The 15,513-nt window shown below is 38.2% G+C and overlaps 1 protein-coding gene across 3 annotated transcripts in view; it reads left to right on the plus strand.

The window, feature by feature from the left end:
* LOC136877141 (golgin subfamily A member 7) overlaps window positions 1-8,953 on the plus strand; it is a 64,916-nt gene extending 55,963 nt beyond the window's left edge. For all 3 annotated transcript variants that reach the window (XM_067150952.2, XM_067150953.2, XM_067150954.2), the window contains exon 5: window positions 8,491-8,953. In XM_067150952.2, coding sequence (XP_067007053.1) covers window positions 8,491-8,535 — 45 coding nt within the window. In that variant the 3' untranslated portion in view covers window positions 8,536-8,953. The remainder of the gene's footprint in view (window positions 1-8,490) is intronic.
* Window positions 8,954-15,513: the final 6,560 nt, after the last annotated feature.

Consider the following 15,513-nt stretch of genomic DNA (forward strand, 5'->3'; position numbering starts at 1 on the left):
CAGGGATTCAGCTTTTGCAGAACATGTTTACAGTGACAACCATAATTTTCAAGGAATTGAAAAAGACATAAAGTTAATTTCTAAAGGTAACTACAGTTTAGAATTAAACATCTGTGATAACATTGAAATATTTATAGTGCAGGAAAAAGAACCTGATGAGAATTTGAATGAAACTCCTCTTAGTAACATGTTTTCAACCTCGAGATGACATAATGCATGTTACTAGCAAACTCCAGCTCGAAGCTGAACATCTCTCGAGTATCTCTCCAACAGCTTAAACGTTATGATCAGCCAACCCTTTTAATGGTATGTTACATCATAATACACATTTTTAAGGTCTAGCGTTAGGTTCTTACAGTCTCTGTCATTCAGATCTCTTATTTAATTTAAGTTTATTTTATCTTTGCTGCATTTTATCTTGACACAATTATGTGGATTAACGTTTTTAAATAACTTTAATCACTGATGATGGACCTAAGGGTCTGAAAACCAGTTCTGAACCAAAAATTATATGCTGATACAACTGTCAAATTTTAATAATAATAATGATAATAATAATAAAAAAATCAAAATTAAATTCACACCTCTAAAGAAGAAAGAGAAATCCAACAATAGAGGAATTATGACCCACATAAATTAATCAGAAATGGCAAATATCAAGAAATTACATCAATCATAAAATTAATGGGCGATTTAGGAGAACCAATACCATTTCTCAAATAACATGCTAAAAATTTAGCACCTTTAAATCCATATAAAAGACATGTCTTGAGAATGTTATAAAATTCATGAAGAAAGACACTAGGCATGATCAAAATTTCACCCCAACAAAAAAGAAAATGCCGTGAACCTTTTAATGGTATGTTACATCATGATACAAATGATCAGGCAAATCAAGAGACAATTTCAGAAAGATCTAATCAGTTATATAGAAGAAAACCGAAACCATTTCTAGAGACTGTTACATAATCTTCGGAAGACAACTATAAAAAATGACCCCCCCCCCCCCAAATGTTAATCTTGAAAAGTGAGGACGGAAAATGTCACACAGTAACAAGGAAAATGTGAAAATCACGGCAAAAGTGTTTTAAACTGCGAAGAACCCAAGGAACTTTTAAAAATTAACACAAATACCCAAATAAAGACCATACCTGAACACACAAAGCTCTTAACAGTGCAGGAGGTGGAAGCAGCACTCAAGGAGTTGAAGGTTCAATAGGCCTTCAGAGAAGCTCATCTTTTTGCAGAAATGTGAAAATATGCCTGCAACACAGTTCAGGCCTCCCTACACTTAGCTGTTTAAAAAATTTGGTTGACAGAAAAATTATCTGATCATTGGACCACAGTTTTAATCTATCCACTCCACAGAAAAAGGAAATAAGAGCAATCCAGGCAACTACAGAGGTATACTTCTCTTGGATTACAACGTACAAGATTCTCTCTAGAATCCTATATGGTTGGATTAAAGAACAACCAGAGCAAGAATTAGACGAATACCATGAAGGCTTCAGAACTTGGAGAAGCTGCACAGAACAGATCACTTTAAAATTAGTCCTGGCATATTACAGGAAACAAGTCTCTTGTAGTAACCTATGTGAACTTTAAAAAGGCATATAACTGCATCGATAGACTTTCAATGTTGAAAACCTTAAGGAATTTTGGACTCCACGCATCATTAATCATATTGATGGAACTCGCCTTAATAAACATGAAATCTAAAATCAAGTTGAGTGGGAAATTTTCTGAGCCATTCCTCATAAAAACATTTTTACAACAGAGAGATTACTTGTCACCACTGCTGTTCAACATTGCCTTGGAATATACCGGATGGTCCATCCGCACCTTGCGATGTAATTTTATGTAGGTTTACAACAATTCTGAAATACATTGGTGCCGGTCCATAAACTGGCTTAATATAACTAGATGTGTGGTTACGGGCTAGAAGATAGGAATCATGAATGCCACTATTCAATATGGGTACCTTGAATGAACCTGTAAAATGAGCACAGATTCAGAGAACACATACCTTACAATAGGAGGTGTACACGTAGACCAGGAACAGGTATTGTATAGGCTGGGAACTGCACATCAAGCCTCGCAATAGCTCACTTAGCAGGGGCACGGTTGGAAATGTGATCTTTGATATCGCTTTAGGGTATGGAGGCTCGAATTCCACGCAAGTATTTTATTTTTTACTGCCACTTACCTGGGATGATGCAATGTTGCATACTTCATAGTTTCCACAGACTGATTAGTATTTTTGGCCTTGTAAAGGGCATTTTGTATCGTTTTTTTGTTTAGAGTTGGAGTTGGATGAGGATAAGGATGTGATGGATGGTCTGTGGCTAGGATACAGGCAACCAGTTAACTACTTCTTAAATATTCCAAGCTTGGTAGGGCAAAGTGTGCCCCATCGACAACATCATTTTACACACTTAAACAGTTATCATTTGGAGTAAAATTATTGCAAAAGTTTGTTTGAACAGTCAGTTTGAGTAAGTACTTCAAGCAAGTTGGACTCTTGGGTTTGAAGTGTGGACACTAGAAAATATTCTTATCGTTATGATCTGATAATACCGAGCGAGTTGGCCGTGCGGTTAGGTGTGCACAGCTGTGAGCCTGCATTCAGGAGGTAGTGGGTTCAAACCCCCGCGGTCGGCAGCCCTGGGATGGTTTTTCGTGGTCTTTAATGTTCACACCAGGAAAATTCTGGGGCTGTACTTCAATCAAGGCCACAGCCGCTTCCTTTCCTATCCCATCGTTGCGATAAGTCTTATCTTTGTTGGTGCGACTTGAAGCAAATTATAAAGAAGAAAAGAGCTGATAATACTATCTGAAGTAAAATAAATATGATTTAACTAGAGTACCATTCACGTAAGTAATAGACATATCGGCAAAAAGGGAAAAATAAAAGTTAACTTTTTATAAGCTACTGTCTTTGACATTGCTGCCAGCACTGCTGCTATCACTGCTCACATCTCTCCATAAGAAGTGATCTTCACTCCTGTCGAACGCATTTGAGATTCCTGTTTTCTTGAAGTTCTTTTCAATCCCCTTCAACAAATTCATGTCCCAAGCATGCAATATCCACTCACAAAGGGGTTCCACATGTGGTTTCCGAATCTTGTTTGTTGGAGTAAGTTCGCAACACTTTTTGCTATCTAGCACTGATAGAGATTTTGCACATTGTCCTTTAATTGTTTACTTATCAAAACATTCAAGGGTTGAAGGACTGATGTTAGTCCACCAGGAGTCACTGCCAAATCGGTTCCCAATAATTTCTTAGTATTTTCCATCAGGTGGCCACAAAAACTATTCACCATGAGGACATCTGGGAATCGAAGGAGAGAGCCAGCTCAATTTCCCCAAACCGTTTGTATATAATCTTGTATGAGTGACGTGTCCATTCACCCTTTTTCTTGGATATGAATGTGGATCCCTCATGGATATTTTACTTTCAGCATTGTTTTTCACTTCAGATTAATGTAAGGTGCAAGCTTTCTGCCATCAGCTATTACAGCAAGCATTGTAGTACACTTTTTTTTTCGCTTCCAGTAGTACTACGATAAATCTCGCATGTCCCTTCCTTTAGATTGTTCGACTTTGTGCCGTATCAAAACTGATTGGCGTCTGATCTGCGTTTCCTCTCTGACTTTTTACTTAATTCCTATTACTCCTGGGTGGAGCATAGACCACATACAAGACCTCTCCATCTGACTCGATTTGCTGCCACAGTTTTGATATTCATTCCAAAAGTTGTCATCGAGATATCCGTCCGGTTTACTTTGGTATGTGTTTCAGCAATACTTGATTCTTGGGTGTGCAAGTTATTAGCCCACAGCACCCAAAGCCCAGTGGAGGGGCTGCCTCCTATAGCATCTAGGCATGCTGATTTTCTGTTAGGGTTTCTTCCCTTAGCCTTTGGAGAACCAACTGCCTATACTACAAGGCGGTAGCTTCACCAGACCTCCATTAGCCTCTATTTTCAGGGTTCCTGTAAGGCCTTCACAGCTACCGTAGCAGTCCCAGGGCACACAAGGTCCCCACTGTACTTAACCCTTACAGGCATTCCCCTACTTCTAACATTGCCCATCTCGCATGACGTGGACAAGGGGTTGGACTTATGGGAGATGCGTTTCCTCTTTGGGAAAACAAAAATCCTTCATTTTAAATTTTGCAGTCACGAAGTGATGAAAATCGATGACTTTTTGGTTGAAATCATTTGACATTCTTTGGCATAATGATGTCCTTCATTTCTATTTTTCTTCATAAAATTAATCATTCAACTGTGGCTATCTTAAAATCAAAGACACTGGTCCCATGTACTACAGCTATTTCTTGTCCTTCAAAATTGTTGCATGACAAAATCACATATTTCTGCAGATCCTGTACTTGTGGAAACTTGCTACTGTTTGGGCCATGAAATGCTTTACAAGTCTTGTTGGTCACTTGAAGTGCAGTTTTCTGTTTCCACTATTTGCGCATGTTGCACTGTGTTTTGGTGTAACTGATCACTGCAAGTTTACATGAAGTACAGTACTTACTTGTTCATTGTGGATTTAAAAACAGTTTTAAGATCCAGAACACAGAAACATTCATAAAATACGTTAGTACCAGACTGAAATAGAGAGTCACTAGTCAGGTCTGTGCTGATTCACTCATTGACGTAGTGCAGTGGTACTTTCTAACAGGTGATACATGAAGTTGTGTGATACTTGGTATGCCAGGTTTTGTAATAGGAAGGCTACTACTGACATCTTTATCTTGAAACGCATCTGAAATTGTGCATTAAATCATCCAGTTAATGGGTGCTTCAAATACTCAATCATTTCTTTTCCCCACTTTGAACAAAAAAAAATTGGGGTGTATAAATTATGTATGGGCAATAAATATACAAGAAAATGTAGTGTTTAGTCTAATGGTTGTTAGTAAAGGCACATTTTGTGCATACTTCTTGAAGAATAATCTGTTCAGACTTGCAAGATTAATGATTTCTGTTTTTTTCAAATTATGATATAGGTTTAGATGTTCACTATACCATGTCATGATACTGTGTTTTTCTTGCCGGGCTGAGTGGCTCAGACGGTTAAGGCGCTGGTCTTCTAACCCCAACTTGGCAGGTTCGATCCTGGCTCAGTCCGGTGGTATTTGAAGGTGCTCAAATACGACAGCCCCGTGTTGGTAGATTTACTGGCACGTAAAAGAACTCCTGCTGGACTAAATTCCGGCACCTCGGCGTCTCCGAAGACCTTAAAAAGAAAGTAGTGGGACATAAAGCAAATAACATTATTATTGTGTTTTTCTTTATCCTCTGTTTTACATAAGACTTTGATATCAGTATACCATGAGTAAGGTCTCTCCATTAATTCAAATTAACCCCTTCTCTTACGGTGCATCCATCCTTAATGAAATGGCATATGGCTTGTAGTGCCATGAGTGTCCGAGGACATGTTCGGCTTGCCACGTGCATGTCTTTGGATTTGACGCCTGTAGGTGACCTGTGCATCATGATGATGAAATTATGAAGAAGACGACGCATACACCCAGCCCCCATGCCAGATAAATTAACCAATGATGGTTAAAATTCCCGACCCTGCTGGGAATTGAACCCGGGACCTCTGTGACCAAAGGCCAGCACGCTAACCATTTAGCAACGGAGCCAGATTCCATCTTTAATTAAAAAGAAGAGAACTATGTGAAAGCCTAGAAGCCTTTGAGGACTAGATGTCACTGACATCTAATTGCTAATGCTATCTTGGGTTCAAAGCCATTAATGACCATTGAGAAAGTTTGTATTTGGATGTTGGGAAACCTATCTAGATTCTTTTTTTTTTTTTTTATTCTCTGCGATTGTCAAAACTGTTATTAAATTAATCTGCCTATCAAAAGACTTGATATTAAAATGATTAACCTATCATAATCTCTAATAGTAAAATCCTTTGGCCCAATTAAATTATTGGTTACAAAAAACATCTTGATTTTGAGTTCAAACTGTCTGATTTTGCGGTGGCGTTATTGTGTGTGTTCTGCTTGACAGAGGATGGAGGAGATCTCCTTGGGGAGATGTGAGGCGGGGGTCTGGCATCGTGGTGTTTATAAACAAGGTAACAACAGAAATTTTTATCTAAGTGAAACTACTATATATGAAGCTAGGGAAGATTTCTATGTTCCCCATTAGTATGTAACTGCTAGGCCGCCGGCTCTTTCTTTAATTAAAATGTAGGTTTTTCTTGCTTATAAAATAAACGTAGATTTATTGCCAGTCTTCAGACTTTCTATTTTTCCTTTCCCTAATAGGAACGCATGAGTGGTTACTCTCGTAAACTTCCTGTAATTTAATTTTGAGTGACAAAATTGTTCTTTCTAAATATATATCTCTCTTTTCAGTTTTAAATTTCATTTCACTTGGTCACCTCATAGTATGGGCTTAGCCTCTGTCACTGGGCCTCACACCCACTTAGGTGTTTGCAGCATTTCAATTTGGTTTTCGGCCTTTGAAATATAACCTTCCTTTTTTCCTTTTTTAATGGCTGCGTAGTGTGGGTTTTATGCCCCTGAATATTTATATTCTGTTTGAGGATAGCGTAGGTATTATGGGGTAAATTGTACAGCATTTTATTCACTGCTTTCAGATATTTTGTGGGGACTGATGTGGTCACGTGTGTAATTTCATGGGCACCTTGTAAAATTAACATAAATTAAGCTCTTGGGTTTGAGGCCTGTGTCTTTTCAAACTTTGTAGAGGCTTCTTTCACTACTTTCCCAAATGTGCAAAGGCTAGCCTCCCCTGTTCTCACAGTGCAAAATTCTGGAGACCTGCGGGCCAAATGTTTTGCAAGTTCCACTTGAAAAGTGAGTTCCATTTAACAAGAGTAGTGCAGTTTTCTGAGTTCCTGGAATTATAAAGACTTCCGAGCGTACGAGCTCCTGATCATCATCATCATCATCATCATCATCATCTGCAGTTTCCAGTTGTTCGCTGGGTCTGCTTGGAACATAAGCCTCTCCATCTCCTCTTGTCTTCCCACCACTTCTCCCTAGTCACTCTTGCCCAGTCCTCTCCTCTTTTCTGTACACACTCTTCCACTCCTTTTATCCACCTGTCTCTTGGTCTTACTCTTGGTCGTTTACCTGTTATCTCCACTTCGTGCATCCTCCTCGGTATGATTTCCTCTGTCATTCTCTTCATGTGTCTACGTCTAGATGCCTCTATCCTATTCTGTAGTGGCTCTTCTTTTACTATATATTGAACCTTCTCATTTCTCATCTAATCCCATCTTGTCACTCCTATCCTCCTCTCAGAAATTTCATTTTGCTTGCCTGTATTCTATTCATGACTCTGCCTCATTACCCAAGTCTCAGTTCTATACGTCGTAATAGGTAGATAGTACATCCTGTATATCACCCTTTCGCTTCTCTGAGGGACATCCTTGCTCCAAACCAGGCTTCTGACACTTTTCAGGAATGCTCCTGCTTGTCTTCCACCCTCGATTATTTCCTTATCATTTCTTCCACTTGTCTCTATGATACTAAGTACTTGAAACTCTCTTCCTTCGTAAGTTGTTCCCCTCCAAGCATTATCCCTCTCGTAGGTATCTCCTTTCTAGTTGTGATCACTGTCTCGCTCTTTGGGCATTAAATTTCATTCCATATTGTTCCACCTCATCTGCCCAAGCATCTAACTGTTCCTGGATATTCTCTTCCTTTTCTCCCCAGACTAACAGGTCATCTGCAAATATCATCACTTTCATTTTTCCTTCTCCAATTTTCCTTGCCACTTTTGTCATTATCTTGTCCATTGTTACTACGAAGAGCAAAGGTGATAGAGCACTTGTTTTAATCCACCTTTTTGCTCAAATCAGCCTGTTCTCTCTCCTCCTGTTTTCACACAGCTGACACTCCCATTGTACATCATCTTCACTCTTTCTACGGTCTGTTCCTCGACACCTTTTCTCTGTTAGGCTTCCCATGCCTTGTTTCTACACACACGGTCATAAGTCCACGAAGGCCATCACGAGATCCTTACTCCTGAAATTGTATTGTTTTCTCAATTTTACGAGATTCTCAATTGTAATTTCTCAAGCTTCTCAGCTGTTTGTTAAAGAGACTAAAAAAGAAATAAAGTTTAAATTTGATTTTGTTAGCAATTTTTAAGGTTTGGTTAGTTCTTTATCCAGCCAATCTCTCCCTCACGCTTCCTTCCCTCTGCGAACCACGGAAAACACCATAACAATCAGTATTGTTCCTTTTATCTTAATTGATCATATGTTATGAATTTGACACATCTTTGTATATGAGACTTAACAGGGTCCACTCAAAGTTTATTTTGGAAAATCAATTTCTTAATTTATGTAGCTAATGTACTCCTGCCATTCCACAATTTCCTTAATAGACTTACTTCTTTTGTCCTTCTAAATGGCTATTGTTTGAGAAGTTTAGTGAGCAGGTATAATGCTTGGAAAGAGAGATCTCCTTAACTAGAACAACCAGATAGAAATTTCAATCTTAAATGAACCTGCTGCAACTCGAACGTGACTCTCCCTGTCTGAGTCGACAGAAGAATTCTTCATGTGACTGTCCTTACCTCTAGCTGATAATTTCTTGAAAGAGAATCTTTGCACTAGTGCAATTTCAAGAGGATCCTGCTGCATCTTTGACTACAGTCAGCTGTGGCATTAATATTGATATATGTATATATGTACTGTCCTAGCATTTATATTGAGCCAACAGTACAATATGAGATTTTTTAGAGGTATTTCTTCCATGAAAAAGAGAGATGTTAATATCCTTAATAATTAAACTTTATTTATTATTATTTATATGGGATAGAACATTTTTATTGTACTGATTGGCATATCCTTTTGATAAGGGCATGTAGGTGGATTTGGCAGAAATGTATAAAATATGTTGGTACAACCACTTACATGTAGCATTACTCACTTTCAAAAATGATTCCTTCGGAGAAAAATGCTATGTATACCATACTTGTAGGTAGAAATATCGAACTGATTTTGTTCATTATGGAAATTACTTTATCAAGTTGATTTTAGCTCTGACTTGTATATATTTATGATTTCAGAGTATCTTCAGAGTATCTGGAATGAAAACAGCTTTATGACATCAGCAAAAGAGCTGGAAATTTTGGGTGCATTTTCAGAACATGTGAGAATCGGTTGTTATTTTGTGATGAAGTTTGCTGACAGTTTTCAGTGTCTCATGTTATTTTAGATATGTAATAATATGTTACACTTATTAATTTTTTTACTGCCACTTCAGGATTGAAATAGCATAAAACAATATGTCTTTATGGTCACCCTTGTGGTGTTGAAGGTGGCATCCTCAGGTTTGGGGTTTGATTCTTCACTTAATCAAGTATTTTAATCTAGGTATGAGAGCTAAGCGGGGTCCTCTCATCCTCATGGTGTTGCAACTGTAGAGCTGGCTGAAACAGACCAGTCGAAAATGTCTAACAATATGACTGAGGAAATTGTCTTGCTGACCACTTGGCACTGGGCAGCAGTTTGTTTTCAAAAGGTCCAAGGCCCTTAATGCGTCATGTGGGCCACAGATTTATATAATTTTAGCTGGTCTTTGAGAATGAATTTTAATGGGAATTGGGAAGAGTTTATCATCATTGACACAGTGGGTGTAGTAATTATTAAGGTTGTCTTTTTATTTAACCTGATCGTAATGAACAGCCAGTTGTATTTTGGCTAATTGCTTCTGTTCTGTATATCCTGCTTATAGGTTTTGGTTCATTATTGCTCAATAATTTAATTTTATAAATACTGTAGTATGGTAACATTTGGTTTCAAATTCTTGCCATTTGATGCTGCTAATATGTCAATGTCTTAAAGAAAATACTTAGCAATAGGTAATATGTATAGCTAATATGTGGTTATTTTTTTCCCATGAACCATATAGAAAGATGAATCATTCTTACAGGACCATAAAGTTACTAAAAGGAGATTATGCTAGTCCCAGATTTTAACAGATTTTAATTCAGAGGTGATGTTGTTTTCACCACATTCTGCCTGTGATTTTCCATTTCCATCTGGTGACATACTGTACATGGGACTTATTTGCTTATGGAAGCATCGATCATCAGCGATTCCTTGTAAATGGGAATCTGGTTGTTGGAACATTGTAAGCAGTATGAATAAAATAGACAAGATGAAATGTTTCTGTATTAGAAGTAGGCAGGATTGAATAACACCTCTGAGGGACTCAGGATGGGGACATGTTTTAATGTACAATATGATCATCCTTTGTGTTAAAGCTTGGAAAAACTGAACATTGCTTTAATTCTGGCATTTTGTAAAGACCTCTGCCTTTTGTTGGTGAAAGCAATGTCTGAGCAAATATTGTCACTTTGACAAGAGACATGAGATAGTAGAATGAATTCATCTTGTAGGTCTTCAGCGACTAAATTTACAGGGTGTAGCAATTGAAACTACCTGCTTTCTCGAGCACAAGTTGAAATGAATTTGTAATTCCTGTTCTCAATTCATGTCAGTTTTTTACGGGCTTGTAGGCCGTAGTCCAGGAGCCTGCGATAGTCCCGACGTTTCACAGTGGAATGGAGTGATGTTGCAATTCCACCTCATTATGTAGTGCAGTCTATGGTTTGCTGCTCGTCCATTGGTCTCCCATGCTGGAGGGACAGTCACTGATTGGCTGTTCTTCGGCCAATGATTGAGGTATTAAGGAGCCTGATGTACCTGTCTTGCGGATACATGCAGCTGATCACTCGTTGCTTTTTCTGGTTTGCCGCAGCCATAGTATCCTCCAGGATTTAAAGCTTTCAGGACTGGAAGCCTGGCTTTGTTTACTGATCAGATTCCTCCTTACGGTTGAACCTGTTGGTGTGCTTCAGGATTTCAATGCCTTCCCTTTATAGCTGGGTGTGATAAGATACAGTAGTTGACTGTACTTTGGTGTTGCTGTACTGTATGTCATGGCCTGCTAGCAGAGAGTGGTTAGCAAATGGTGATCTTGTTGCTTGTCCTAGCAGGTGATACTTTTATAAAACTACTCTTTTTTTTTTTTCAGAAATCACCCAAACCAAATCATGCTGCTTAAGGAGAGAGAGTAAAGTTTAGTAGAGTCTTGGGAAAATTGTAGCAAGGGAATTGAAGCAAGTCACTAATTGACAGTCTATACAGTAGTTCATGATGCTTATCATTCCACGATTACTTATATCGTACTGCAGATGAAATGTAAAGGTACTGTGCATCCATTGAAGTGATCAAAACCCTTCAGAGGATCTCAACTTACACGTGTGCCTTGATGACTGCAGGACCCAAACAAAATCTGGCAATTCTTCCAGTTGCTTATGTCAGGCTCTCCCAGACAATATTGAATTTGCAAGCCCTAGAGAGTCTCATTTTATTGCCGTCTATGGCCTGCCTTATTCTTTTGCTGGTACCCCCATTTCACAATAATTATTCCTTTTTTTCTGATTCAGTTAATAGTAAGAGGAATTGGGTTGATATGCCCTTGAGGTACCCCTTAAAAAAACAACTACCACTATAATAAATTTGTAGAAGGCCCTTGAAAAATGCTGTTGTTGGGAAAACAGGGCAAAGCAAACTCTACTACTGCAAAATGGAAGTGTATGATCATGTAATATGACATCTTAGAGTTCTATCTGTAAGTATGTAACAGATGCTCGATTAATGAATAGAATGAGCAGCTTACTGCACTTAATAAGGTTCTAGTTTATGCCATGTAATCTTAAGTTCAAGGTGCATTAGTGGCCTATTAGCCGCTCTTCCACTAAGGTGGCCCATCCAAAGTACAAAAGACCGATGTTATGAAAATACAAGACATTGATTTCCAATTGGTGAATAAATGGATTGTAAGCTTGACTTTGTGTCTTTCCCATTTCTCTTGGTGATAGGACATGTGGGTAAGCATTTCTTTCTTTAACAGTTGTTCACCTTTATTAGAGACTGAAATCACTAATGCTGCCTATTTGTATTTGGTGCATACCAGAGTGATTAAGTTTCAGATAAAGTCAAGCTGAATGGACTAGCACAGAAGTTCCTAAGACCTGTTGTTAAGAGATTCACTTGTTTCCACTGCCAGTAATTTACACTGCTGTATTTCATTAAAACAATTTTTGAAATTAAATCCAGGATTGCTAATTTAATGAGCAGTTTACTTGAAGAGACTTGGACGCTTTTTGAAATCTTATAATTACAGGATGTTGTCATTTGTTCTTAAACTACAGTGAGTTTCTCTCATCGGTTGGCCGGCAGGCGCGCCCAGCTTTATCTGCCTCCCGTTGACTCATCGCTCCCTGCTATGCGGCATAGCAATAAGGACAGCACTTCGCTCACTTTATCCTTGCAGGACATGAGATAACAAATAAAATTTTAAAAAAATAATAATTAAGAAAACTAGTAATTAAAAATTAAGAAAATAAGCTTGTACCTTATGACAGGAGATGTTGGAAATGTTTTCCTCCTGCATCCACACATTTCTGACATCGTGTTAGGAAACTCCAATTCACACGCATAAGTTCGTTCTCTGTAATTAAGGCCATTTCTCTCCGGATATGTTCATTCAGTTCATCCAACATGTGAGGGTTTCTTGCATACACTTCATTTTTGTAGCTCTCCCATTAATAAGTCACAAACAGTTAAATCTCAGGACTGTGATGGCCATAAGTCTGTATTGATAACATGGTCTTCAAAAATGTCCTCAAATTCAACATGTATGCGCGGTGGCAGAGTTTTGCTGAAAATATCTATTTCGACAGTCAGCGTCAGTCAGTTTTTCAAAAAAATGGTTTGAATATATTATCCCTGTAGCTTTGTACATTAATTGTGCCCTGAAAATAGATAGGTCCTATAATTCTGTATTTATTCACTGTGCACCACACTCTGATCTGTTTGTCATGTAGAGGAATTTTATGTATGTGATGTTTTCTTTTTGTACTCCAATATCTGTTATTCTGCGACGAAACATACCCCTGTAAAAGGAACCATGCTTCGTCAGACAAAAGTATTAAGCGTGGATCAATTATTTCATCATGTACATTTCACAACATCCAATTGCAAAAACGTACCTGCTTATCATGATCACGTTGATGCAATTCATGTACTACGGTTACCATATATGTTTTCAATTTTAACATTTTCGTAGCCTGCCATGCTGAGCTCTTTGAAACCCTGGCTTCTTGACAAAGTCGTCTTAGGTATTTTGTAGGCGCATGTTCTAATCTTTCTGCAATTTCATTTACTTTTTCCTCGTTATGTACATTTTTTTTTTAACACTTCACTTCTTATCCAGTAAAGAACCAGTTCCTCTCAATTTGTTTACATTGTCTCTTGATGTACAAGGCGTACACTTGGAAATTATATTACAAATTGCGTAACAACTTCCCTTTAAGGCTCTGTTTTCCCATACCCCTTCCATACCGTGTACACATGTGGAGGCATTATGAGAATCATACCCTGAAGTAACACTTTATAATTCAAGAACAGTTAGAGTAACAGATCGACACTTAATACATGTTCTAAGCATAGGCCTGAACTGCGAAGTGCGGGCATTCCCGTGTTGTCGGTGCATTTTGTAATGGGAAATGGTGAGTCAATGGGAGACAGATAAGCTGGGCGTGTCTGCCGGCCAAACGATGAGAAAAACTCGCTGTGTTAGCTTTGTCCACATGTATAGGTGGCAAAGCTTTCTCTGGGTACTGTTAAACCCTTATGATAGCTATGGGAATTCTTCTTTTTACTAAACATGATTCACAGTGGCTTTCCATGTTCAAAGTAATTTTACCTCAGTTTTTAATATTTGGTGGTCTTCTGAAGAAACACCTATAGAAAGTGAAATTTACCTGATGAACTTGGGACATGCTGAAATGAAATAAATATGAATCTATGCATATCAGATGAAAAGTGCCATATACTTAGGGATAACATGTTTACAACAAGTGAAATTGAGACAACTTTCTGGATTGGTATTGGGTACATACAAGCAGCGTTGCCAGATGTACAAAAACAAGGAGGATTGACTGAAAAAGAAACAAAATCATATGTTTATTTTATATCATATTTTTTTGGTTGTGCTAAACGGTTAATGGGGAAATTTGGTATCGTGTACATCTGCACTCAAAGCAAACTAAAAAATCTGGATTTTTATCATGTGTATTTATCTTTGCACTCAATCGTGACAATCTCAATTCTTCAGGATGTGTGGCCACCTTGAATGTGATTGACATTTATGTTGTAATCGTTCCCTATAGTTTTCAATGTTCGATGTGTTTTACATCTTAACCAAATGGACTCTCATTAAAATAACCCTGCATGTCACACTGACCCAGATTTAAATCCCACCGGAGAAGCTGTTTGTGCAGCACAACAAAAAATATATTGTTAAAAGAAAACCATACCAGATATTAACCTGAAATTTTGTAATAAGGTGAACGAATACATGTACTAACCTAAAATGATGTTCTCGTGTGGTAGACCTCAAAGCACGTTTTAGTTGTGGAAGTCTGGCGCGAAGGTTTTGCTCATCATCACTCGATGAGTCACTAGTGATATATACATTTCCTGACTTATTAATACTATTTACCCTCAACATTTCCTTGCGCAAATTATTGCTTTCTAATTCCTGAAGATCTTTACTTACACTATCGTTTGAATCACTATTTAAAGCACTGTTCATTAACTTCACTAATTCTTTGTGTTCCGAAAGGCGTGTGTTGCTAGTTGTCATATTGACTATAGCTTGAAAGGAATTTGAAATATTTACGAGTCACCCTATACACGTGGTGTGAAGGTCAAACAAGGGGAAACTTCAACATACCCTCGCGTCAGCCTTCTAGTATACGAAAATCTGAACGCAAGAGCCATCTCTTGCAAACTGAGCAGACTATAGAAAGATATCTGAGCACTGACAATGCGTGGGCCCAACTCGTCATCCGAGTTGTAGGCCATGTGCTCGCAAGCTGGCGTGCCTTGTCATCCGAGTTCATTAGGTTAATTTTTAATATTTATCAAGTGATAACAAGAAGATAAGTTTGAAATTAACTTTTCTACAAGGGGAATTTATCATAAACCACAATTTTGTTACTTGTTGGTGAATAACTAGTTCCTATTATAATGCAGTAAACACAAGGAAAGTCATCTCTGTACAAGGCCATGAAGGCCCTTGGAGGGGTGGAAGGTAAAGGCTTCCACTATTCGTAACCTTGGCACTTGTTGGGGTACAGTGGTTAGCTCTATGCCCGCTCGCCTTTGCCCCCAGGAATTAATCTGGTACTCATTTTTGGTGTAGGCTGAGTTAACCTCAGGACCATATGCACCTCCAGAAGGGGAAATCTAGTTTCTAAAATTTTCGACTTCCTGACGGGGAATCAAACCCACGTTCTTCCAGGTGAGCCGAGCACACCTTTACCACCTCGGCCAGGTAGTCCCTAATGCAGTAAACCCTGGTGATCAAAAAGATAATGGCTGTTTTGAAATCTTCATTGTTGCTTACAATAAACATATTTTT

The sequence above is a fragment of the Anabrus simplex genome, chromosome 7 (genome assembly GCF_040414725.1).
Source record: "Anabrus simplex isolate iqAnaSimp1 chromosome 7, ASM4041472v1, whole genome shotgun sequence".
Taxonomy (NCBI): domain Eukaryota; kingdom Metazoa; phylum Arthropoda; class Insecta; order Orthoptera; family Tettigoniidae; genus Anabrus; species Anabrus simplex.